Raw genomic sequence first — 23,727 nt, 5'->3', positions numbered from 1 at the left:
ACACCCCTCGGCCGTCCCAAGCAATCAAAACCCCCTATCCAAAATCCGAAATCCCATAACCACTCCACCAACAACGCAAACAAAAACCTCAATGCAACCCCCCCATCCCCCAAAAAAGGAGCACAGGAGCTCCCGAAGAAGCCAAGACGTAGACCCAGTGGCCCATTACTCCATATTTTAGTGTCCACCCCGTCCAGCCCTACAAATGGCAAGTTTCGTATCGCCGAGATCCGCATCACAACATCCAAAGCCAGTGATTGCGCAATCCGCTCCCCAATCACGGCACGCTCGTATCGGCGCCCGCGTCCTATAGGAATTGTCTGTTCAACGCAGCACGCCATGTGATCCACCTCTTGCATAGTAGTTGTGTTTCTTGCCTAGTTTTGGAATCGGGACTCGTAGATATCTGAGGTTATTGTTGGAGGGGTATAAAGAGGGGTTGGTATATCTTTTTTGGGTTGATTTCTTGTTGGGGCACATACAAATGAGTGTATTTGATTGACTTGGTCTACTTATTATTCTATTATATTGTTTTTGGTTCGATTGAATTGATTGAGAATCAATTGATTGAACAATGGCCGCGATTACGCAAGCTCCTGTTGCTATTCCTCTCGATGTTTTCCCCGACGGGCTGAAGACTACCGGCCAGCATGCGCCGCTGTATGATCATATCCGGGCATATGAGCAGTTCCCCGCGCAGATCGAGGGTCCAACGGTGTGGAAGGCGGAGGATTATCGCGAGCACCCGGAGAAGTGGACACATCGGTTTTCCGAGAGCGAGATTGCGGAGTTGAGTGCGACGGCTGATGCCTTTTTGGTGAATAAGATTCCCTTGACGGGTATTTCGAAGGTATGTATGATCTTGGTTATAGTTTGTGACTATATGTGGTGGCTAGGGCTAATGGCTGCTGTGGTGTGGTGTAGAGCAATTTCCCTCTTCCGAACCTGTCCACACGTCTCGAAGAACTGCGCAAGGACCTCATCGATGGAAAGGGGTTCATTCTCTTCAAGGGGTTCCCCGTCCAGCAATGGGGGAACCATAAGTCCGCGGTGGCGTATATGGGTCTGGGCACGTATTTGGGGTACTTTGTCAGTCAGAACAGTCGCGGCCATGTCCTAGGTCATGTGAAGGATCTGGGTGAGGATCCCACTCAGATTGACTCCGTGCGTATTTACCGCACCAATGCGAGGTATGTCCCGTTGTTCTTCGAGTTCTGGGAAGTAGTAGTGGTGCTGACATGTTGCAGACAATTCTTCCATACTGATGACTCAGATATTGTCGGGTTGTTATGCATTGCTCGTGCGCTTGAAGGAGGCGAGTCTGATATCGTCTCTTCCCACCATGTGTACAATACCCTTGCCAAGGAGCGTCCTGACGTGCTCAAGACCCTCATTGAGCCCATCTGGTACTTCGATCGTAAGGGTGAGACCAGCAAAGGACAGGAGGAGTATATCCGAACCAGTGTGATTTACCTGGAGCAGGGTGAGAATGCTCGTGTTTACACTAAGTAAGCCTTCCCTTATTCAACTTTCTGGTTCAATTGATGTTAACGGACACAGGTGGGATCCGTATTACGTCCGCTCTCTCACTCGCTTCTCTGACGTGGGCATCATCCCTCCTCTTACCGCCGCCCAGACCGAGGCCATGGAAGTCCTCGAGGCCACCTGCAACCGTCTCTCCCTGCACATGATCCTGGAGGTCGGCGACATCCAATTCCTGTCGAACGCTCATGTCCTGCACGCACGCACCGCGTACACTGATCATGCGCCCCCGGCCCCTCGCAGACATCTGATGCGTCTGTGGTTAGCGACGCCCGAGCATGAGGGTGGCTGGAAGTTGCCCTTCTGGGATAGTAATGAGAAGAAGAGGGGTGGGATTCAGGTTGACGATCAGGCCCCGGTAGCGCCGTTGGACGCGGAGTAATTCCGTGCTTGGATTATATGGTTTCATCCTGGTGATGATGCTGCGCCGTTATAACGTAATCTCTGTATGCTTTAGCCTTTCTATGTCTCTTTTTTTTAGTTCAATACCATGTCCGATTAGCAACGACCATTAATCTATACATCATTAGTCATAAATCGTATCCCTCCGGCAGCGGAATTATTGGACGATCTTGTAGTTGCCTCCGCTGACGATCTCCAGTTTTCCCTTGGACACCATTCCCGCTAGGAACTCCCGCAGTTCTTCGTTGTTGAAGGGAAATCCGCCCGGCACGGCTATTTTTAGCATCATCACAATGCGTTGCAACGGCATCGCGCCTTGATTGGTCAACATGCCCATGATAAACTGCCAGTACAGGTTCATCTTCTCCATCGTCGCCGCCTCCGCCGATTCCTTCGCTGCTGCGGCCGCTGCGGCTTCGGCTGCTGCCGCCGAGTCCGCCGATCCACCCCCTGCAGTATCGTCTGCGGCTGATACGCCAGTGCCTCCGATAGCTTCCTCCTCCTCATTCGGTAGAACTTCCAGCACACGAAAAGTGTCTCGCTGCACCTCGGTCAGAATGCGTTTGCTGACCCAGAACAAGCATGCACTGCGCACCAAAGCTACCGACATGTCCAATTCCTCAGCCAATTGGTTGACACTTTTGCTTATCGGCTCGTCGGAGCCTTCGTCGGACCCCTCATCGGATGGGGTGTTGAACGCATAGATGACGGTGGCTTGCCAAGTAGTCACTTCGTCCGTAAACCACCGGTCTTCGAGATCCAGCTCGATTTTCACTTGTCCGAACCCATTGAGCCAGGTGAGCTTACGAGACTGCTTGAGCGACGCGAATCCTGCAGCATAGCGCTGTTGCAATTCCGAAATCTCCTCGGGCACATTGAAAAACTGTTCTTGGAGTTCGGGCCAGAAAAAGTGGGACAAGATCTTGGCGTGCAGCTGTGGAACATCGTCATCTTCTAAGCTAGATGTAGGAGATACTGCCGCCAATTTCCTGGTCAGGCCTTGGTCATTTCTCACAACCGCATCGACCCGCCGTGAATCAAAGATATCCCGGAGCATGACTTCGCAAGCCTGCAAAGCATTGTCGCCAAAACGAAGCTTGAGAAGCTCCAGCACCGACATCTCCTGATCAAAGTTCGCCCACTTTTGGAGCAGCCGGTCTGCCAGCATTCTCTGCATCTCCTTCACGAAGGCCTCCTTTGAATCGAACAAACTGATTAAGCTACCGATGACGTCCGAACTTTTGGATTTCCGATAGTCGGGGGCTGCGTCGACTGGATCGGGCATCCAGTTCATATCATCCCAATCCAGTTCTCCCCGGTCACTTGTCATTGAATTCTGGTGGGCCTTGGTCAATTCGGCCGACAGTTCGACCAACGTGTCTCCAGGGCCATGCACATGAGCATCTGCTGGGTCGGCCAAAAGGCCACCGACAATGACCCTTACGGTATCCTGGCGGTCCCGAAGGTACCTGCGAATGGGCCGAGCGATCCGATCCAGAAGAACACCTTTCGGGTCTAACAGGTTAAACGCACGGATAATGGAAATATACATCTGCAATATCTCCACGGTCGAAGCACCCGGGTGCAAAAGACGTTGTTCCAGGGCCGCGGAGAAAGACTGTGTCACCTGAAACCGTGCTGCTGGATATGCTGTGAAATGCCGCAAATCCTCAATGGCACCACTACTAGCCGGCCACTCAACTATCACATCAAATAGTTCCCCAGTGCGAAGAGCCCCCAGACGAGCAATGCCAATTTCTTGCCATTTCTCCACGTCGCTGAGTTTCACGTCCAGACGATCAGTCTCCTTTGTTCCGGTCTCGGGGACATTGATGATAGCTAGGACCTGTACAACCAGTCGAGCAAAAACATTCTCTATCCAGTGTCGAAGGTGTTGTGAGACCTTCGATGGCCCCTCCCACTGTCCTGTATATGCAGCCCTCATAAATTCCGTCATCATGGTATTCATCACGCCAGCAAAAACATTCTGAGCTCTGACTCCGCCCAGCCCAACAAGCTCTAAATCATTAAAGAACGACAGCAATCGTTCACGAGCAGTAGTAACGCGCGCATCTTCGCCTTCCGTCATCATCTGCATCCGAACCTCAGCAGACGGTTCATCCCGCCAATCTCGATATGAGACGGAATACCGTCGGTCGACCTCCATATCATCCACATCAACTTCCTCTTCCCTCTCCTGTAACGTATCGATCCCCAGTATCGTGATAGCATGCGTCATCAACTCCCGACTAAGCAAAGGCGAAACACGCTGCCAAGGCAGTGTATAAGCAATCATCAAGTGAAAGTTCCGCCGACGCTGAACAAACACCCTCTCCTGCTCCACAGCATCCAACAACGGAAGCAGATACTCCATAAGCGGCGCAAAGTAAGCCTTCCGTATCAGTTGCAAACAATAAACGATCTTCCGAAGTCCATCCCGATGATCCAAAAACTAGATAAAAACCTCTTAGCAAGGCAACCACACAAACATCAAACAACAAGAACAACACATAGACCGACCTTCACCAGCTCAGCCTTATAATTCTTATAAAAATGCCTCCGCATCTCCCCCCCATACCAATCAAATATACTCCACTCCCCCCGATTCGTCACCCCCTTATCCACCAAATACGCCAGCGAATCCGTCACCCCCTTCCCGGGCACCTTGAGCCCCTCATCCTCTAACCCCTCGAACCCCCGATCGGGAATCGAAAGAAACGTCGTCGCTGCCAGCCACGCCCGGTCCGGCTCTTTGGACTTTGCTTTGGGCTTCGGATCGTTAACATGCACGGGTGAGAAAACAGACGCGAATATTCGCCGGTGAGATTCGGGGATCGCCATCGTCGTTTCCTGGAGGTTTCTAAGGCATTGCGGTTTTGAGGTTAATGGGGTATGTTTGGCTGACGGTGTGGTTGCACGAGTGAGGTCGCGCTTTGGCTCACGCGCTGATGAGTCAGCAATGGGTTCTTATCGATAAAGAGTTGGGCCGGTGGGCTAGCCCTATTTGGGTTTGGGTTGTGTCTGTGGAATAGGAGGGGGGCTATATGTTGGGTAGTATGTACATTTATCAGGGGAGCTCATGTTAGCTACCTAAAAGACCTGGTTTGACAAGATGGTCTGGCGTACATGCTGGAGCCGCTTTTTACTGGAGTTGGTGGCGACTAGAACTAGACTCATACCCTTGCTCAATGGACACTTGATGTCGGGATATATGTATGGGCGGAGGCAAATGTTTTTAGGGGTCAACGGAGAGATTAAGTTCTATTAAAAAAAAAGTAAGGTGTTCAATATATTGAGGTGCAAGGTTGGACCCTCAGCCAACGTTAGTTTTTGTGGTCGAGAGGAAAAAGCAAAGAATACCCCAGACGGCGGATATTATGATGTCGCTTGACATGTTTTAGAGCGCGGACAATAAATTCATAGGCTTTCTGGAGGTCATTTTACTAATATTGAGTAACAAAGCCGACCTTAGTATGTATACAGCCGACGCAACAGTTCTGTAAATCATAGTCTCGTTAAATGGATATATATACTAAGGTTATGGTGATATACAGCATTATGAATCGAAATAAGGGCCCGCCTGGGGCCCAACGTGCGTAAAGGCAAGATCGAGCGGAGATTAGATATAAAGGAGACTCAAGAGTAGGGGGATTAATACTGCCCCTGATCAAGCCTCCATTGCATGTCTCTCTGATTCAGCTCGGAGCAGCTCCACCTCAATAGCATGTCGGCGAGCCTGTTCAGCCTCGCTTGAATTATCCTTAAACACATGGTCCATCTGCTCTAGAGTCCGACCCTTGGTTTCAGGAACGAAGAAGAACGTCCAGATGAGCGCCAGTAAACAGAACACTGCGAAGAATGTGTAGGCACCGAATCCCGTATTTTGCACTAGAGGAGGGGTGATAAGGCCCTGGGCAGGTTAGTATATGGGTCATAACCATGTTTAACGCAGGGCTACTCACAATAATAAAGTTGTTTAGCCAATTGGAGCACGTCGAGAGCGCTACACCCTTCGCACGGAGTGATGACGGGAACACCTCTATGCATGGGTTAAAAGACAGCCTTTTGACGCGGAAAGGCGCATAAACTTACCAGAAGGCATGGCCCAGCCGACGGGACCCCAGCTAGCTCCGAAGGCCACCATATAAAAGAGCAAAAGACCCACGCTGGCCCAACCTTGCGGGCGATATGCTGGCCAGTTATCGGAGTATAGACCAACTAAGACTGCGATGATTAGGTGGCTGATGAACATGAACAATGCACCCCAAAGCAATAGGAACCGTCGACCCAGAGTGTCCATGGTCCAAACGGTAGTGACCACTCCTACTAGTTGTGTAACGTTGAGAATACCCGACATCAGGAGTTGCATATCGTAGTCCAGACCCATGGTTTCGAAGAGTGTTGGGGAATAGTAGATAAGCGCATTGATGCCGACGAACTACAGCTCAAATATCAGTCAGTGGGTTGCAGAGTAGTGGGAATCGCCTTTGGCACTGACCTGTTGGAAGAACATGAGACCAACACCGATATGAGTTCTCCTCCAGCAGCCGGACTTGAAACAATCTGCCCAGGACGCCATCTCGAGGAGGAAAGAGTCCTTGATTCCACCACCTTGGAGATTAGGGTGTTTTTCGGCGTTCATTTCTTGGTGGAAGCGAACTTCTGCTTGAATATCCAGGTATTCCTGGCGCACGCGCTTATCGGTCGTCGGTAACCGTCGCAGTTTCGACAAACTCTCAAGAGCTTCCTCGTACCGGTCCTTGGAGGCAAGCCATCTGGGGGAGAAAGGAAGCATCATTACACCTCCAATAAGAACAAAGCCTGGGACCATTTGCAGCAAGAACGGAAGCCTCCAGGACCACTCTCCAATCATGAATCTAGTACCATAAGTGATCCAGTAGGCGATCACAATTCCTAAAACGATACAAAATTCTTCCAACACCAAGAGAGTACCTCGACACTCAGGTGGACCTAAATTAGACACAAATTAGCACAAACATTCCTACCCATTGGATTAACGTAATGCACATACTGATTTCAGAGATGTATAATGGTGCAACCATCGACAGCATACCGATGCCAACACCTCCGATCAACCGAGCTACTGTGAGCATCGCATAATTGGTGGCACCAGTTTGCAGTGCAGAGCCAATGGTGAAAATGATGACGGCGACGATGATAGAGTAACGTCTAGAAATTTTATCGGCGATCCATCCCTGGTTGAGGGCTCCCAGTAGAGCTCCCAATTCAATCATGGCCGTCATCAGACCTTTCCAGAAGCCGGCACCCGACGAATCAGGGGAGACTTCAGGAAAACGTTCGAGGAACTGCTCCATCACCAGGATGACGGATACAACACCTTGATCATAACCGAACAGCAAACCTCCAAGTGTTGAACAAGCAGCACACATAAAGACGAACGGATTGGCAACCAGGCCTGCAAGACCCGGAGGGCCATAAGGCTCTCTATCATTCAAGATGTCCTCGGCATGGTGAGAGAACCCCTGGATGTCGGATTTTCCATCGGGGGTATCTCCAGTCTGCACTAGATCCTTGGAGGCCATGCCTACCAGGTGATACGGAAGGAAGGAATGGGTAAGGATGCGTGTAAGAAAATGTGGGTAAGCAATGACAGGGGAGTTCTTTTCAAACCAGTGGACGGTACAACACACTAGAACTGCGACTCAAGAAAGAAAGGGAGAGCCAGGAGCTACAGCACGACTTATATAGATAGACATGGGTTCAAGGTAGCCGACTGCAGGCCAAGGAGCCAACCAGGGATAAGAAGGAGCCAAAGGCCGACCTGCAGCTGTGATTCGCAGGACGGCCGGATAGCTTCCAGATCCATGAGACAGAAAAGTAGAGAAGAAAATAACCCTACCCTGTCTTAGCTGTCTGAATTGCAGGTGGATGGTCGAATCAGAAGCGGTTGAGAGAGTGGTGGAGAAGCCAAATCGAGGCGTACTAAACTTGAAGTAGAAAGTTCCCGGTTAGTTTTGGGGAGACTTTTTGATAGTGGGCCCTGCAAGGTTGGAAACCACTAGAAACTCAATCCCTGGAGAGAGTATGAGGATAGAAGAGGGTAGAATGTCCTTGTTGGCCATGGAATCATTCGGTGTGGTAGTTCACCCTTGGACATCTGCCCCCATGTAGTCTGCTTTTCAGTTGAAGTGATTTCGACTGAAGATTTCCCTGTCTAACCCTTACTAACTGCCCTTGATACGAATCGTCCCGTGATACCACGGTAGCACGTGCCGGTTTAGGTAAACAACAACACCACGAGAATCGAATGGCACCGCGAAAGGTATCTTCCGCGAGAGGTCCAGAGTACACAACGTGGAGTATGCGCCCTAATGGATTCCCCCCGCCTACTAGTGAAACCCATGATGAACAAGCGCAGCGTATAGGAATCGCTGAGTTAATTCAGGATGTCACCATTCGCGGCAAGGAGAGAGCCATGGGTCAGATCGTCCATTCTCGTGGGGGTCACCAATGTAGACCTCGGGATCCTATCGAATCACGACAGGCGGTTTTACTACGGGGTTGCGGGGAAACGATATTGGCGGGTGATCGTGTTTAGAGTTGCAGTATCGACGGCAACTGAACGAGAACATTTCGAAAGCCGACCGGACGTTATCCGTACGCCGTTCTACTAGGTAAGGCAGGGTAATACGGCGTACCTTGCGGGAACATGACATGGAATTATTTTATTTTAGGAGGAAAGTGATCAACGAGTATAGAGTACACAAGGAACCGAGAATTATCGACCTGTTATTCCAGGTAGCCGAAATCTTTGACACGAATCAACACTTGATGCCCGAACAGAATTGGATCAGTTGGCCTTATCATGAGATTGTAGGATTCTTTCTGGTAGATCACGGGTAAAGCGACGCCTGAAAAGCTGACTGTACGCGGAATAGCGTCTGGTCAGTCTACCTGACGGCCTGACTTGCCTTAGGTACTGTATTATCGGCTCTGCCCCTCTGTTGTTTTATGACGTGACTTTTTCTTCTCAAAAACATCAACATCGCCGACAACAATTCCCTTCCCACCCCCCAAAATACGCAACATACTCAACCATTCTCCTTTCCTCCACCCTCCGATTCATCAACCCCACGGGGAAAGGGCCACTGATCTTTAACTCTAGTCTAGATTCCTGGATAAACACGGGGCTGGCTCCAGTTTTCCGGACTCATCCATTCTCCACATCTCGCTTTTCAAAGGCCGACCGCTCAGCTTTCGGTTACCCGCCGATTTTTCCGGGGACAGGTTCGTTGCACCCTTCACCAACCCAGACTGCCTTGGTCCAGCGTGTCCGACCTGAAATCAGGTTTGTGCAACCATGCCCGTTGTGTCCAGCTTGGCAGATGGCATCCCGATCCAACCGCTTTTGCATCGACTAACAACCATGCAGTAGCGCAGTCAAACCACCACACGGATTCCGTTTTCCGACCTTCAACGTCATTCTATCTTCCACCCCTGTCCAAGACGCGGAACCCGTGTCCCTTTCTCCCTTTCCCCGCGCACAACCGGCCCGAAGCATAATCAGAAATTATGGGATCGTTTATGGAAGATCTTTGGGCGAGCATCTTTACCCCAGGTCCCACTCCCACCCTGCTCGTTGCCACCAACGCCACCTTCGCTGCTCTCCAGCTGGTCCTCTTCCTGCTCCTCCTCGGCACGTATAGCGTCCACTTCGCCATCCTGTCCGCCCTCTCCGCATCACTATGGTATTCGATCAACTGGTTTGCTCGGGAATTGGCAGCGGTGCAAGCCCAGGAGGCTGAGAAGGCGAAGAACCAACCGAAGGAATTGCTCGCGGAGAAGGACGATGATGGCGAGAGGAAGTCGGAAGCTCGTCGGAGAACCCCGGGGGCTCTCGACAGCACGGACAGTGACACAGAAACAGAAGGCCTGATGGAGCGTAAAATCTCTGCTGCGTCCGCCGCACCTCCGCAGTCCACCACCTCCACCATCACGACTGCGGCCACCCTCCAACCGCCCGAGCAGCAAGGAGAAGTGCGGAAGCGCCTCAGCGTGAGTGGAGAGAGCTCCGGCTATGTGAGCACAGATAGCGAGTGGGAAAAAGTGGATAACAAAGCCGCTGCCTAGACATAAGTATTGCGTGGGTAAAAATTGCAGAGCTTGCCTTTCATTGCTCGAATACCTTGGCCCAGGGATGGCATTTTTAAAGATACTTCAGCATCAGATTATATAAATATTTGTTCGACGTGCATTCTGGTTTGCGTGGACCGACAGATACCCCAATAGATGACGCCTCTGCTTTATGCTAGTTTGGTAAATGACTTTCAACGATGACAGCGTCCTCAATGGAACTTACGTATGATGCCTGTCCCGATAGGATAAGAAATGAATAGATGATCAATTTCACTGCGCGAGCCTTCGTTGTAAATGTGCATATCTGGACAATACACACACACAGACACACTCAACTTGCAAAGCTCAAATGACGAATATGAATAAGAAGCCCATAAAGGACAGCGAAGAGAATGAAGAACAATAACAAGAACAAAAAGTGGCAAAAGTTAAGTCAGTCTATATACAAGTGCCCCGTAACCCTGGATTCCGTTTTCCGCAGCGTACGACCAGCGAGAACATACAAAACACCAGGAAAAGCAATTCCAGATCAACAACGAATTCCGAACGAGAATAAAACAACCTCAATTTCTCAATTCCTCAGAATTCCAATCTCACAATCCGCCACAAAAGAAAAATGAAAAGAAATAAAAAGTAAATGAGTGTTAGACTTGCTCACAATTTGAATCCAGTTCCATATACGTTCAGTTCATATATATCACAAAAGAGCCAATCATCTCCGACTCAATACCTGCTCGACCAAGTCTATCAGACCAGCTTGCACGCCGTTGGCGGGCAGTATCCATGATCGCAGGCGAAGCTGCACAGACCCTTGTAGGAGTCGTCTAGCCCGTCCTTTGGAACACCCCTTTGGCCTGTTGTCGGCGGCGTGGGGACTGGAGCGCCGGTCCGGGTGCAGGTACAGGGTCCAGGGGGGCAGTAGCCATAGTGGCAGCAGAAGTCGCAGAGGCCGAGGTGATTCCCGGATCCTGTGCCACCTGTGCAGACGTCTCCAGGGTTAGGGTTGTTAGTTGGGGGAGGGTTTGGGGGAGGAGGGTTGTTCGTTGTGGTAGGAGAAGGGGGAGGAGGGTTACTGGTAGGGGGAGGAGAAGGAGGGTTACTGGTAGGGGGGGGAGGAGGAGGAGGAGGGTTATCGGTGGGTGGAGGAGGAGGACTATTGGTAGGAGGTGGAGGAGGAGGGTTGTTGGTGGGAGGGGGGTTTCCTGGTGGGGTTGTCGGCGCGTTTGTCGGTGGATTTGGGTTGATCGTTGATGGCGGTGGTGGTGCAGGTCCCAGCGAGGGTCTGGCTTCGCAATTGACCTTGAGTCCTTTGGTGAAGCTGGAGAGACTTTCTCCCTGGAGGCTGTCCATTGGTTCTGGGGGGAGCATGCCGACTAGGAGGACCGTGAGTAGACGGAATTGAAGGTGAGTTGTGCTTATGGAAAATACTTACCGAAGGGATTGAAGTTATAGATACCGCAGACACAGCCGTCGATGATTTCCTTCGGGCTCGTCCCGGCTAGGACCATCTTGTTGTCGCGGACTACGGCAAAGCTCTGCTTCCCGACGCCCATGGGGACTTTGAAAGCTGAGGCTCCGGCTTTGGCCTCGAATACTTGTTCTTTATTGCCCGAGATGACTTGGATCTTGGCGGGAGACTTCAACATGGACACAAGGAAGACTACGTCCTCCATGGTCTCCCACCCATTTGGACGGCCGATGAAGTAGTTCCCAGAGTCATTATTTGCAGGACCCATGCAGGTGTCGGTGGCATCGCAGTTTACTGCATGAGGAGTAGGCCGATACCAGTAGATCAATTGTTCCTCTTTGATGTACTCGCCGACTGATGAGGCACCTGCCTTGTAAGCAGCTATGTAGGGTCTCGCCATTTCCATCCAGCCGTTGTGTGGCCTATATGTCGTCAGTAGTGGAACGACTGTTGAAAAATATTAGCTTACATGTCATTGACCCATTTGGAGCAGCCGTCATCTGTATGAGGAGAGCTCAGAGGTGCAATGTAATGAGACTCGCCATAGTCATTCCAAGTGACAATTTCGATGAAGCGTGGCTTCATGGTCAACAACTCAGTCCATCGCTCATACCAAAGATTGTCCGATGGAAAGACCCAATTTTTACTGTAAGGGACCTCGGCACCAAAGTGGGTAAAGAACCAGGGGGAGACGGCTGATAATGAGGTTAGATCTCGACCGAAAATGTGGTAATGTTAAGAGCAACTCACGAGCCATGTATGGCTTCCCTTTCAACACATTCAAATATGCCTTGTCACCGTCCTGTACAGTCACAGTCTGGCCTGGTCTTGGCGCCTTGTTGTTGCCATTATTGGGCCAGGCCATCCAGTTGAAAAGAGCTTCAACTTTCGAGACATCAATGCTACTAACCTTTTGATAGTTCGGTGCCCAATAAATAGGCCGGCCAACAGCAGCACGGAAAGCGTCAGAATCTAGGCCATCACCAGCAAAGGATGAAACGAAAACCTTGCCATCTATTAGGAGCTGCGCTGGCTTGCTCGCAAACTTGGCAAGCTTCTGACCAGCTGCAGTGGCTTCGGAATCCTGCCTCCACCAGTTAAAGTCAAAGGAAATAAAGACTTTCATGTCATTATTTGCGGCTGACTGGTACGCATATTCTAATTGCGTATCAGTAAAGGGGTCAACACGATCTACTCCAATGTTTAGAGCAAAGGCATCAATCCCCAGTGACTTCGCACGCTTCATGTCACTATCGAAATCTGCAGGCGACCTTCTGTTGCTGACAATTCCAATCTGTAGGGTAGTTAGGATTCTGTGTCCGATGTTGCCAACCATCCAGATGGCTTACCATGAAATGAGCAAAGACCATTCGGTCTGAGGCGAGGAGCTCGCTGGTATCATTGCCTGAGCTCGGTAGTGCGTCTACCAGGGAGCTGAGCACCGAGACTATACTTAAAAGGAAAAGCCTGGCCTTCATGCTGGATAGTGGTCAGGTGTTGTCAGAATGTAGGATGCTGAAAGAAACCGATCCGCGAGGACCAAAGAGTTCTATATGGCCACATCGGCTCTTATATGTTTCTCATGGGAACAGGAAAGACACCATGGATGCAACCGTAATGACTGTAACCTTGAGAATTGAGTATATTAAGAAGTTGGAATGAGGAGCAGGGGGTGTGAATGGAGGACTCGATTCAGACATGGTCGGCTTTGAACAAAGATTGGCTTTAACCTCCGAGGGGTTTAATCGATGGGACTCTGTAGGACAACCCTCACATTCTAGATGACCTAGAGTGGATATTACTGTAGTCATCATGCCGTCCAGTCGGTATGGGATGTCAGCGAAGGGAAGTGTATGAGTGAGAGATTCAAACTGGATTGGATGATCCCAATTGATTCTGGTAGCCGCTGTCCCTGTTACAATTTGGCCCGTTAGAAAGGCACTTCATGTCTAGCCTCTCACTGTCGGGCGCTAAGTCGACTAATACAAGGCAGGCGCCCTATGGAGGGTTGCTCAAAATGTTCCAAATTGCGGGGTATAAAGAGACTCGAAGGAGCAATGTTTCACAGGGAAAATTAGGTGTGACTTTCATTGTATGTATAAGGACTTTATGTTTAGGTGTTGGCTTGGGACATGTACTACCCGTTATTAGGGTTGATATGTCACACCAGTCCCTCTGGAGCAAATGTGCCGATAACGGAGGTATGCCAGTGGTATAACCCCTTAGACAACATGTGCTCTAGAGCAGCAAATTTGAACTGAGGTGGAATGAAATAGAAAGAGTATGGTCCCTTTGCCATCAAACCATGCCGTGCGCTACTCTCATACCTATCTTCCATAGTGCAGTCCACCGCAAAATCCCGCATCTAGTAGCTTCTCTAGCGTCAAGATGAGACTCTGCATGCGTTCACCGGAGAACATGATACCCTTGAGGGTTGAAGAGGCTTGTCTTGGGTTCCCGATGACATGTTCATTACTTAAGTGACCCGAGTATATCGGCCAAAATTCACCACCAATAACACGCATCCCGTCAATAGGCATATGCCGTGCAACTCCAGCATATCACCTGCACTATTCAGCCGAAGCCTCCTTGAGGGTAACACACCCATGCCGATTCAGGTAAGAATGGGATTTTAGAGGTCTGGTGAGTTCTACTCATGGCTAAGGCAAGGGATCATTCTCCTGCATTTAGGTTTGGCTTGGATCCAAAGATGATGCAAGCAAGAATTGAGTAGCTACTAGCGATTCGTCCGCTTCAGTGGAGTATGCGCACAGACAATCCAATCAGCCATTGGTTGTGTTTATTATTGACCTAGGTGTGTTCTCGAAGTTTGTCGTGCATATATTGTCAACCTCTGGGGTGGCCATCCAGTCACTCGAAGTGTATGTAACCGAAACCACAAGATCCACTGCAACCACGGGACAAGTAATATGGAGCCAAGAGGGATCATCGTCCTATGATCAGAGAGCGCAGCCATTCGTATCTCACTCCCTCCCCTTCTATTTTGATTCGAGAAAAATGGGCCACGCGACTATGTTTGGCGTAGCATTCTGGAACGGACTCGTCACCAGGCGTGCCTGCTGATTAGTGGAGAATATACAATAGAAGTGTTTGCCAAATGTGGCGCGTAGATCCATGACATGGAACCTGGATTCAAATCTTCTTCAACGTAATTATCTTCTCATCCGTTACATCAATGTCGGGCTGTGATAAGATTCCGTGCCCAAGCACCCGGGTGAAGAAGGTTGGAGAATGACGGGTGTTGTTCTCGAGTATCCAACCGGTTGGAGGATTATGATGTCTAATAAGGGCTTGTGGAGACTTAAATGACATCAGCCATTGACGTAGGCACTCGAATGTGGTAGTATCCCATGAGTCCTGTCCTTCACATATACTGTGTTGCTCGTAGATCAGGGTTCGATGGATCTGAGGCTTACAGGGAGCAACAACCTGTGTGATTAGACTTTACTGGATTGCCAATGGATCCTGTGTGCATTCCGTCTTCGTCGGAAGTTACTGGACTTATATTTTACGCCACAGATGGGAAATAAGTTAGCGGTATACCACAATAACTACGCTTACTTTCATATGATTAGCCTAAGAATATATACACAGACTGAGATTTTAGGCGTTCTCGTTGGCCCTGTTGCCTGTCCGTTGTCCAATACCTCACTGCAGGATTACATATATTAGAGCATCCAGCCAGCCCTGATTGTCTCTTGATATGCCAATCTAGAATAGAAGAAGAAGCAGCACCGGGCAGAATGTAACTGACAATAGGCACATACACACAACCCACAATTCGGGCACATATCAGTGTCTGAGCTCCGCATTGGGAGCTGATATCTCCATGTAAAGTACGTACTGGTTCCATGAGATCAGCTCAGCCGATTTCATTGGAACGAGAGTTAGCAAGAGCCGCGTGTCATGTAAAAATCCTCCCAAATGACTACCTGCATGGAGTATCTTCAAACTTTGCCAATCTTGGGTTGAGCCATCCTGCCTTGGAAACCAGGTCAGTTCCATTAGATAAGGAAATTCTCCCAAGATGTGAAGTGCCAATTTTGAGGTGGTGGCAACTCAAGTGGCGAGGAGGAATGACATGCTCTTTCTGTGAAGTCGAGGTATTTCCTGTCTAGGAAAAACCACTATCTATAGCAGGCGAGGCTATCCAGACTAACAATACAGGAATACGTCTTATTTAAGGGCCGGTTTGCAAGAAACCGACATCTATCTCTCTCCTTAGCAGATGGTACGGTACAGTGCAGTAGTATGTTGATTCGGCTACCAGGGCGCGATCCGGACGTCCTGATACTTGTACAGTAAAATGAATATCAATCAAACCCCACTTCCAACAATATTTCAAGCATGAGGACTACTATGTTGCGGATATCATAGATTGCAGAATTTCTCGAGGTGTGTGATTGCCACGCTGTCACTATCACGACTTCACATTTTCGAGTAAATGCATATACATATAGTATGTACCTTCTCCACCCCACTATCCTGTGTCGATCTTCGTCTAACCCAAGTATAATAGTCCGTTAGATATGGATCATTCGGCTCCATTCATACAAGTTCAAGCCGAGCGAAATTCCGATCAGTCGTATCCAACGGCAAGTCCGCGCGGGCCGGGCAGTTATCGGGATGATCACTGTCTCGCCGATGCAATATTAAATCCAATTGGACATCCGACATGCAACCCCGGAAATTAAGTCCAGGACATTCTCTTTCTCGCATTGTGATGGGTCCTTTACCCTGCAGAAATAGATGAGTGACCACTCTCTAACAACAATCTCCGATTGATCAGCCCGTTCCCTGCAGCAATTCATGCCATGTAACCCTTTGGAGACAGGCTTCTATATACATCATTTATAATCGTGTGTCTGGCTCACATTATAAAGGGATCCTAATTTTTCAGTTCAAACCGAATAATTCACAAGTACCAACGAGAACTATAAGTTGTTAGTCGTTTTTGATATTTTCACCCATCATGCGGAACAACGTTCTTATTTCCCTTAATGCCATTGCAGGCGCTGTCGCGTCTCCCTTCTCTGGATACAAGAGACAGTCGGATATCAACTCCTTCATTGAAAAAGAGACTCCCATTGCAAAACAAGGGGTGCTCAATAATATCGGCGCTGATGGCAAACTTGCTCAGGGAGCCGCCGCGGGGATTGTTGTGGCCTCTCCATCCAAGGATAATCCTGATTGTTCGTGCACCTCTCTTACCCTCTAAAACCTACACCATACATGAACAAGCAAAGCACTAACTATTTCAGACTTCTATACTTGGACACGCGACGCTGGTCTAACCATGGAAGAAGTGATAGAGCTGTTTCTCGGAGGCGATAAGTCTCTCGAGCCTATCATTCACAGCTATGTTGACTCTCAAGCTAATCAGCAGACCGTTTCCAACCCATCAGGCAGTCTTTCGGATGGCTCAGGCCTTGCTGAACCCAAGTTTAATGTCAATATCTCTGCTTTTACCGGTGCTTGGGGCCGCCCCCAGCGTGATGGGCCGGCTTTACGTGCCTCCGCCTTGATTATGTATGGCAACTTCCTGGTCGCGAATGATAAGAAGTCGCTCGCCAAGAGCAACATCTGGCCGCTGGTTCAGAATGACTTGTCCTACGTGGGCCAATACTGGGATCAGAGTACCTTTGACCTCTGGGAGGAGGTCCAGGGATCTTCTTTCTTCACCACTGCTGTACAGCACAAAGCCTTGGTTGAGGGCGACGCATTCGCCAAATCTTTGGGAGAGAAATGCGACGCATGCGCCGTGGCACCACAAATTCTCTGCCAGCTTCAGACCTACTGGAATGGGTCTGCTATTCTTTCAAACAATCCCACCAGCGGTCGTAGCGGGCTTGACGCCAACTCGCTTCTGGGCTCCATCCACATTTTTGATCCAGCTGCCGCCTGTGACGATACCGCATTCCAACCCTGCTCCTCCCGTGCTCTATCCAACCATAAGATTGTGGTGGACTCTTTCCGGTCCATCTATGGTGTCAACAAGGGACGTGGTGCAGGGAAAGCTGCGGCGGTGGGCCGCTACCCGGAGGATAATTACCAGGGAGGAAACCCATGGTAAGGCCCTTTGGTCGCACTGGATTTTGAGCTCTAGATTAATATGTAACAGGTATCTTACTACATTAGCGGCTGCAGAACTGCTCTATGATGCTCTGTACCAGTGGGACAAACAGGGTAAACTGGAAGTCACGGAAACCTCGCTTCCCTTTTTCAAGGATCTCTCTAGTAATGTCACCGCCGGATCATACGCTAAGTCCTCCTCGAGTTATCAGTCCCTGACGAGTACTGTCAAGGCCTACGCAGACGGCTTCATCTCTGTTATCCAGGAATATACTCCCAGCAATGGTGGAATGTCTGAGCAATTCAAGCGGGACGGTGGAGAACCGGTGTCTGCATCTGATCTAACTTGGTCATATGCAGCATTCTTGTCTGCTGTTGGAAGACGAAGTGGCACTGTTCCTGCTAGCTGGGGTTCTTCAACAGCCAACAAGGTTCCCAGTCAGTGCTCAAAAGCTACAATTTCTGGGAGTTACACTACCCCTACTGCTGGTTCGTGGTAAGAAGAAGTGCCATCAATGTTGCATGTGTAGTATCTACATCGTCCTGTTGCACACATAGTGTTTGAAATCGACTCTTGTCTTTTGTGTCTGTCTCTTTAGATGTTTTTTGTTATATATTCATCACCCATTTATCCCAATGGCGAAAGAATCAACTTCTTTCTAGTACCAGTTAGACAGCAAGGTTTTACAATGATAAAGTTTATCCTAGTACAAACATCTAACCTTGTAAGAACCCTGCCCAAAGTACAAAAACAACACCACTAACCCTACCTCACCCTCTCCAATGAAACAAGAAACCCACACCAACAACACTATACCTGAACCGCCGTGTCACTCCATAACAACAGTCTATGATAAAACAGTAGGTCACCCAAACCCCCAAAAAAGTGGGGTCCGAAAGTATAACAAATATCATTCCAGCAACTTCCCACGCAGATCACCTCTCTGTTGCCTGGCACAGCGCTTCGCTCCCTTCAACGTCCCGGGTCAAAAAGCTATATAGGTATATAGATCAATCGAAGGTTCCAACCCTATACATAGCCCAGACCATAATAAGCACAAAATACATAGAAGCATCCAAAGCACCTCTAATCAATCAACCAAGCAAGCACAATTTCCAACTGGCCCGTCTTCATCCACCCCCCTCCGGGAGGCCTCAATAAAGTTATGCTTGTTACTACCCCTACCCTACCAATCACCAATATATACATACAATCTAACAACTTATCCAACCCCAAAAAGCAACTAAACCAAGCCCCCCCTCCTCCAAGACTACGAATTCGCCAATTCCCCATAATGGACCCTAATCACCAGAAAAGGTCTCCCCGAGCATTCCCCCCCACACCACCGAAAATACCGAAACTCTTAACACCCACCACCAACGCCTTCGCCACCTACTCCCCGTGCGACATCTAACCTCGACGACCCGGCTACCCGCCAGGAATTTAAGGATAGGGGCCTAACGGCTCCGGACTAGATTATCGTTAACAAGAAGAGTCTGGAGACGGAGACGTGTCTGTTGACGGAGTATGTGCAGGAGAGGCATCGGGAAGTCGATGAGGAGGGGAATGTGGTTGGGTACCAGATGTTTCGGATTCCGTGAGTGAGGGCCTGGAACATGTTTTGTAATTTGGATATTGCGAATATGGATTTTGAGGAGTGGGTGAATGAGGAGCGGGGGCCTGCAAAGGAGGGCTTTGGGGCGTGGGCTTGGGTTGGGCCTTTCGGGGTGGAGGAGGATGATGATGATGATAGGGTTGTCGTGGGGAGGGAGGAGACTTTCAGGAAGGGGGTTAGAGGGGGAGCACGCTTGATTTTTGGTTTTGGGAGTGTATGGGGGGTTATACCTACAAGGTTTGTATATATATGTGTGTGGTTAGAGTAAGGTATTGGTTGTTGGGACATGTTGTTAACAGCTGTGCCAATATTAATGTCAAGCAAGAGCTTTCTCTCATAGCAACAAACTCACACATATATAGCCCTAAACGGTACGGGGGAAGTCATGCGGCCCCCTGAAGACATCTTGTAGAGCCATCCGCTGGATCACGATTTTCATTTTTCAGGTGGGCACCCCTTTCCTTAGCATTTCAACAATATCCGTGTGGCCGCTGACGGTCGCAAGGGAAAGTGGCATTTTGCGTCTGACAGTGTGACCCAAATTCGCGGCGTTGTCCAACAGTATTTTGAGAGCTTCGGTCTGGCCCCCTTATATAGCAACCCGCAGAGCGGTGCAGTCACACTCACTACTCTCGGCCTCTGTCCTGGCGCCATGGCTCAAAGGAAGCTCGACAATCTTAGCATGGCCCAAGCTGGAGGCTAGGCTACCATAAAAGGTGTTTCCGATAGAGGTGACTCTAAGTCGGGGTCTTCTCTTAAGACCCTTTGCATGGTATCCACTCTACCAAATGCTGCGGCCCATATCAGTGCACTGTTTAAGCATCTAGGCAGTACCATGCTTCGGAGTTTTTCATAGGGCATTTGATATGATGACGGTAGAGGTATCGGTTGAACAGGTTGTGAAAGGTACGCTTTGTATATTATTATCATTATTATTATTAATCAAGTTTAACGCCCATATCGAGCCGTTGGCTATGACAGACACATGTGCCTAGGCCACTGCCTCTAGATAGTCCCTGTGGACTCTATCAGCCCCCTTTTTCATTCGTATGTTCATTCTGATCCTTTTCCTCGCCCGATCCGCTTATCTGCGCTAGAGCCTTTGGGTTATGCCCTCCTCGGTGTTCGGTATGGTTTGTTTGAGTGATAGCGTTGATGTCCGAGCCACGATCTGGACATTCTATGATCATGTATAGGAGCTCGCTTGGTAAGCTGAGAAGAGGTAACTATATGGAGTACCTGGAAGAGGGTTAGTAGTAGCCGAGCCTTGGGGACAAGTTAACGTAGTAGGGTGAACGTAGTAGCACTGAAGGTTACTTTACATCGGGGTTGGTCGCTGGCAGTGTTAGATAATGCATACATTTCTACATAATACACACATGGTTCAGTTATATACCCGATTGTTTAGGCAGCGATTTGATAAGGCGCCGGGAGAGGTTATAGTCAAGAGCGGGATTTCGAAAGGAACTCAGTTAGACCACACCATAGTACTGGAGCGACCTACCTGTTCAGGCGGATCTATGTACAGGTGGTGTCTCGTACCACAGTTTGAGTGTAGTTTCAGTTGTTTAGGTCTAAAACACGGCATGTATTACAGTACATATGGATGGAGTACATAAAAAGGCAGTTGTTAGTCCAGACCGATCGTTAGTTAACTTAAAATATCCAACCCACTTAGTTGTCTCGGAGGTTATATTAAAGCCAGGAGTATTGCTTTGTATAATAAGCTCTATCACGATTTCCGTGCAGGTTTGAAAATATCAGGTGCCAAGGGGCGAGATTTCTTTTCACTTAAGTGGCGGTCAAGCAGGCCTTAGGCGCCTTAGGCATTCGTTAATCTATCTTCCGCGTCCGCTGACACATCAGCTGAAACCTCATAACCTCACTATGTACTGAAGTACTTTTTTTTGCTCATTTCCAAATCCCAACAGGCTATCAATCAACGTCGGAGTCAAATTCCAGGCTGACCCAACAAACCATTTACCTACTCTAGTAATCCCGCCTGCACATGACGTATCCGAGTGGATCATTTGCAATTGCAGGGTACTTTATTGGGAATACCACGTGGGTGACACATGTCTTCAAGATGAAACCTGGATCAACATGGTCATTGGGTATACCCCGGATAGAGAGAGGCATATCCCCCTGATTTACCAAACACCACACCGGTTAAGGAATTGGGCTAAGCTGGTTGCCTAGCGGAATAGACCACAAAGAAAAAAAAAGAAAAAACAATAATAAATAGTAATTATAATAATAATAATAATAATAATCAAACGGGAGATCAGGCGCATCCTTTTTAGTGTCTCAAACCATTGTTTGATGCCTTTCGCCGGTGGGCAGGACTATCCCCCATTTCAGCATAGTCCCTGAAAGCCCATCCACAGATCTTCAACGGTTAGCAGATCAATTACCCAATGAGGTATGGTTTTACGACTCAATCGGAGAGCGAATGTGTTACTTAACTTAACTGAGGTTTGGCTTAGAAATTGTTGAGCTCAGGAGGGGAAATATTTTGGGTATCCCGGCTCCGAGGATGGAACCATAGACTCTCTGCGGAAGAGACTAACCCAACTGGAGGCGCTTAGCGACCAGATTGTCGGGTACCATGATACCAAGTGAGTCAGGAGAGATCTTCCAATCGATGTGCCCCGATTCTGTCCCCGTTGGTTCTGATCGGCCTTTATTTTTTCCCCTCCCTCTCTTTTTTTTTGGGGGGGAGGGGTGTTGTTTGTGGTATGTGCATTGTTCAATGCTTATTAGAGGAATGACAAACTAGGGCTCACAGCGTTGAACCGACGACGTCCATACAAAGTACCAGATTGGTTCACTCGGGCGCTTTCTTTATCGGCCGCGCCACGCTATCCACCTAGGCCGGAGGGATAATTAATTAAAAAAATTTTTCCCTAATCCTGGTCCATGGAAGTCCCCAGTTTACTGGGAGCCCATGTAGATACCCACTGGCCATATGGTATCCCGAACTACGGAGTCGTTGGAGAAGACTAGCAGGATCGATAAAAGTGCCATGACACGTGGAGACCAGTCGATCGCCTGATCCTGAAGAATTGAGGTCTTGGGTTGAGACACTCGGTTCAAACTCTGTTAATTGAGTAATATGAAGAGCAATATCAGAATATATGAAGGAAAAGGTCCAATGGTGAGGTGGTGGAGTTCCCAAGCTGCCTACCCTGCAAATCCCGTCCAGCCATCCCTCCATCAGGGGCCAGAATCGCGTGCGATGTCGGCGACTGCTCGTAGAACTTACCCGCCTGTCCCAAATCAGGGTTCCTGGAATTGCTTTTCCAACCAAAGGTAACCTTCGGTTGGGGCTCGCCGAGAAACGGCCCCAGCATTTAATTGCGAGGGGCCAATCAATGCCCCTGTGGGGAAAGAAGCGAAAGTCATGACGGAGCAAAGTGACTGAGATGCCTCCGTGATGATGTTTTGGAATCAAGTGACACATTACTTCGTAATAGTATCGGCCTAATCAGCCGTTAGTCGGGTCGTTTAATATATTTTCCTTTTTGGCTTATGTCTAAGCGCAAGTCTAAACCCGCCCGCAATGGTCGATCAATGGGAAGAGCCACGCGCAGTGCCAGCCCTTGAAGGGGTAGTGAATGAGGTATTCGATGCGCTTTTCCCATGCGAGCGCGTTCCGGCCGAGCGGTTATCGAACATGAAGGTTCTTGATCCTGGCCGATCCTTACCGTGGATGTCACCAACCGTACCAGGATTGTCGATTGGTGAAAAACGGTCGAAAACAACGTGTCATATCCGCTTGTCTGACCGTCTCCGCCGAGGCGCTTCGATCGAGAATTTCCCGCCAGTGTTTCACTGTTGGCTTTGGTCCGCCGAACCATGTGATAGTATAGAGGAGGGGGGGGGGAGCATCATCGTATTCTCTTCCAGGGGAGTGGTTGGATGCCTTCAACAAAGTTCTTGCTGCTTGCGTCGGGAATCGGGATATGTCCGCCGTTCGTTCCGTTTCGTCATCTACCTAGATAGATACTAAAATGTCTTATGAGCGGGATTGTGGGTTGTGGGTTTTTTTTTTTTTTTTTTTTTTTTTTTTTTTGGTACCAGTCTAATACCTAGTTAGGGTCAATCTCTTTTTCTTGGTTGATAATCGGAAAAGAAGGGGTGGGGACGACTTGACTTGACTCGAGAGGGAAGATGAACCCACAAAATGAGATAATGTGCTTGTGTTCTTTCTTTTATTTTCATTTTCATTTTCATTTTCATTTTTTTTGTTGGCTTTTTCCTTGTTTCAATTTTTTCCACGGTTGTGTCATTTTTTATTTTATTTCGCTTTTTCAGTTTGCTCTTTTTTTTTTGGTTGTTAGGGTTATTCGTCCGGATGATTCAATCCCCTAATAGCAGAAAGTAATATGATAATACGAAATGTCTTGATTGCAAAAATGCGGATCCCCAAAGGTGGCTGGCGACACCTAAGTCGGTGGGGGCCAAACGAGACAGAAGTTCTCATGC

At 48.9% G+C, this 23,727-nt stretch overlaps 8 protein-coding genes across 8 annotated transcripts; 3 read left to right on the top strand and 5 right to left on the bottom strand.

Annotated features, from left to right (window-relative positions):
* Positions 1-574: 574 nt before the first annotated feature.
* Positions 575-1,924, top strand: BDW43DRAFT_299171 (TauD/TfdA family dioxygenase; the record flags this gene model as incomplete). The annotated part of the gene is made up of 4 exons (XM_032044685.1): positions 575-850; positions 925-1,190; positions 1,248-1,508; positions 1,561-1,924. The coding sequence occupies 4 exons, from the start codon at positions 575-577 to the stop codon at positions 1,922-1,924; spliced, it is 1,167 nt and encodes a 388-aa protein (XP_031902099.1).
* Positions 1,925-2,012: 88 nt separating this feature from the next.
* Positions 2,013-4,555, bottom strand: BDW43DRAFT_43540 (anaphase promoting complex subunit 2). Its single transcript, XM_032050059.1, has 3 exons — positions 4,465-4,555; positions 2,540-4,396; positions 2,013-2,485 (listed from the first exon to the last, which is right to left on the bottom strand). Exons 1-3 carry the CDS (start codon positions 4,507-4,509, stop codon positions 2,102-2,104), a joined length of 2,286 nt encoding a protein of 761 aa, XP_031902098.1. The 5' UTR covers positions 4,510-4,555; the 3' UTR covers positions 2,013-2,101.
* An 856-nt stretch (positions 4,556-5,411) lies between these two features.
* BDW43DRAFT_43448 (sugar porter family MFS transporter) lies at positions 5,412-7,870 on the bottom strand. The gene is made up of 5 exons (XM_032050058.1): positions 6,977-7,870; positions 6,443-6,915; positions 6,037-6,382; positions 5,907-5,983; positions 5,412-5,854 (listed from the first exon to the last, which is right to left on the bottom strand). The coding sequence occupies exons 1-5, from the start codon at positions 7,506-7,508 to the stop codon at positions 5,612-5,614; spliced, it is 1,671 nt and encodes a 556-aa protein (XP_031902097.1). The 5' UTR covers positions 7,509-7,870; the 3' UTR covers positions 5,412-5,611.
* A 1,099-nt stretch (positions 7,871-8,969) lies between these two features.
* Positions 8,970-10,164, top strand: BDW43DRAFT_43436 (V-type ATPase assembly factor PKR1). Its single transcript, XM_032050057.1, has 2 exons — positions 8,970-9,274; positions 9,359-10,164. The coding sequence occupies exon 2, from the start codon at positions 9,499-9,501 to the stop codon at positions 10,054-10,056; it is 558 nt and encodes a 185-aa protein (XP_031902096.1). The 5' UTR covers positions 8,970-9,274; positions 9,359-9,498; the 3' UTR covers positions 10,057-10,164.
* Positions 10,165-10,809: 645 nt separating this feature from the next.
* On the bottom strand, positions 10,810-13,008 carry BDW43DRAFT_309624 (glycoside hydrolase family 71 protein; the record flags this gene model as incomplete). Its single annotated transcript, XM_032046737.1, has 5 exons — positions 10,810-11,435; positions 11,495-11,952; positions 12,000-12,225; positions 12,281-12,824; positions 12,880-13,008. The coding sequence occupies 5 exons, from the start codon at positions 13,006-13,008 to the stop codon at positions 10,810-10,812; spliced, it is 1,983 nt and encodes a 660-aa protein (XP_031902095.1).
* A 2,012-nt stretch (positions 13,009-15,020) lies between these two features.
* BDW43DRAFT_43421 (uncharacterized protein) lies at positions 15,021-15,498 on the bottom strand. Its single transcript, XM_032050056.1, has one exon. It carries the CDS (start codon positions 15,402-15,404, stop codon positions 15,123-15,125), a length of 282 nt encoding a protein of 93 aa, XP_031902094.1. The 5' UTR covers positions 15,405-15,498; the 3' UTR covers positions 15,021-15,122.
* A 1,025-nt stretch (positions 15,499-16,523) lies between these two features.
* BDW43DRAFT_299167 (glycoside hydrolase family 15 protein) lies at positions 16,524-18,123 on the top strand (the record flags this gene model as incomplete). The annotated part of the gene is made up of 3 exons (XM_032044684.1): positions 16,524-16,743; positions 16,813-17,620; positions 17,673-18,123. 3 exons carry the CDS (start codon positions 16,524-16,526, stop codon positions 18,121-18,123), a joined length of 1,479 nt encoding a protein of 492 aa, XP_031902093.1.
* Positions 18,124-21,441: 3,318 nt separating this feature from the next.
* On the bottom strand, positions 21,442-23,290 carry BDW43DRAFT_271408 (uncharacterized protein). Its single transcript, XM_032041427.1, has one exon. It carries the CDS (start codon positions 22,700-22,702, stop codon positions 22,130-22,132), a length of 573 nt encoding a protein of 190 aa, XP_031902092.1. The 5' UTR covers positions 22,703-23,290; the 3' UTR covers positions 21,442-22,129.
* Between the last annotated feature and the right edge of the window lie 437 nt (positions 23,291-23,727).

The sequence above is a fragment of the Aspergillus alliaceus genome (genome assembly GCF_009176365.1).
Source record: "Aspergillus alliaceus strain CBS 536.65 unplaced genomic scaffold BDW43scaffold_13, whole genome shotgun sequence".
NCBI lineage: Eukaryota > Fungi > Ascomycota > Eurotiomycetes > Eurotiales > Aspergillaceae > Aspergillus > Aspergillus alliaceus.
Note: the sequence above shows the minus strand (reverse complement) of the source record. Positions and strands in the feature narration are given on the sequence as shown.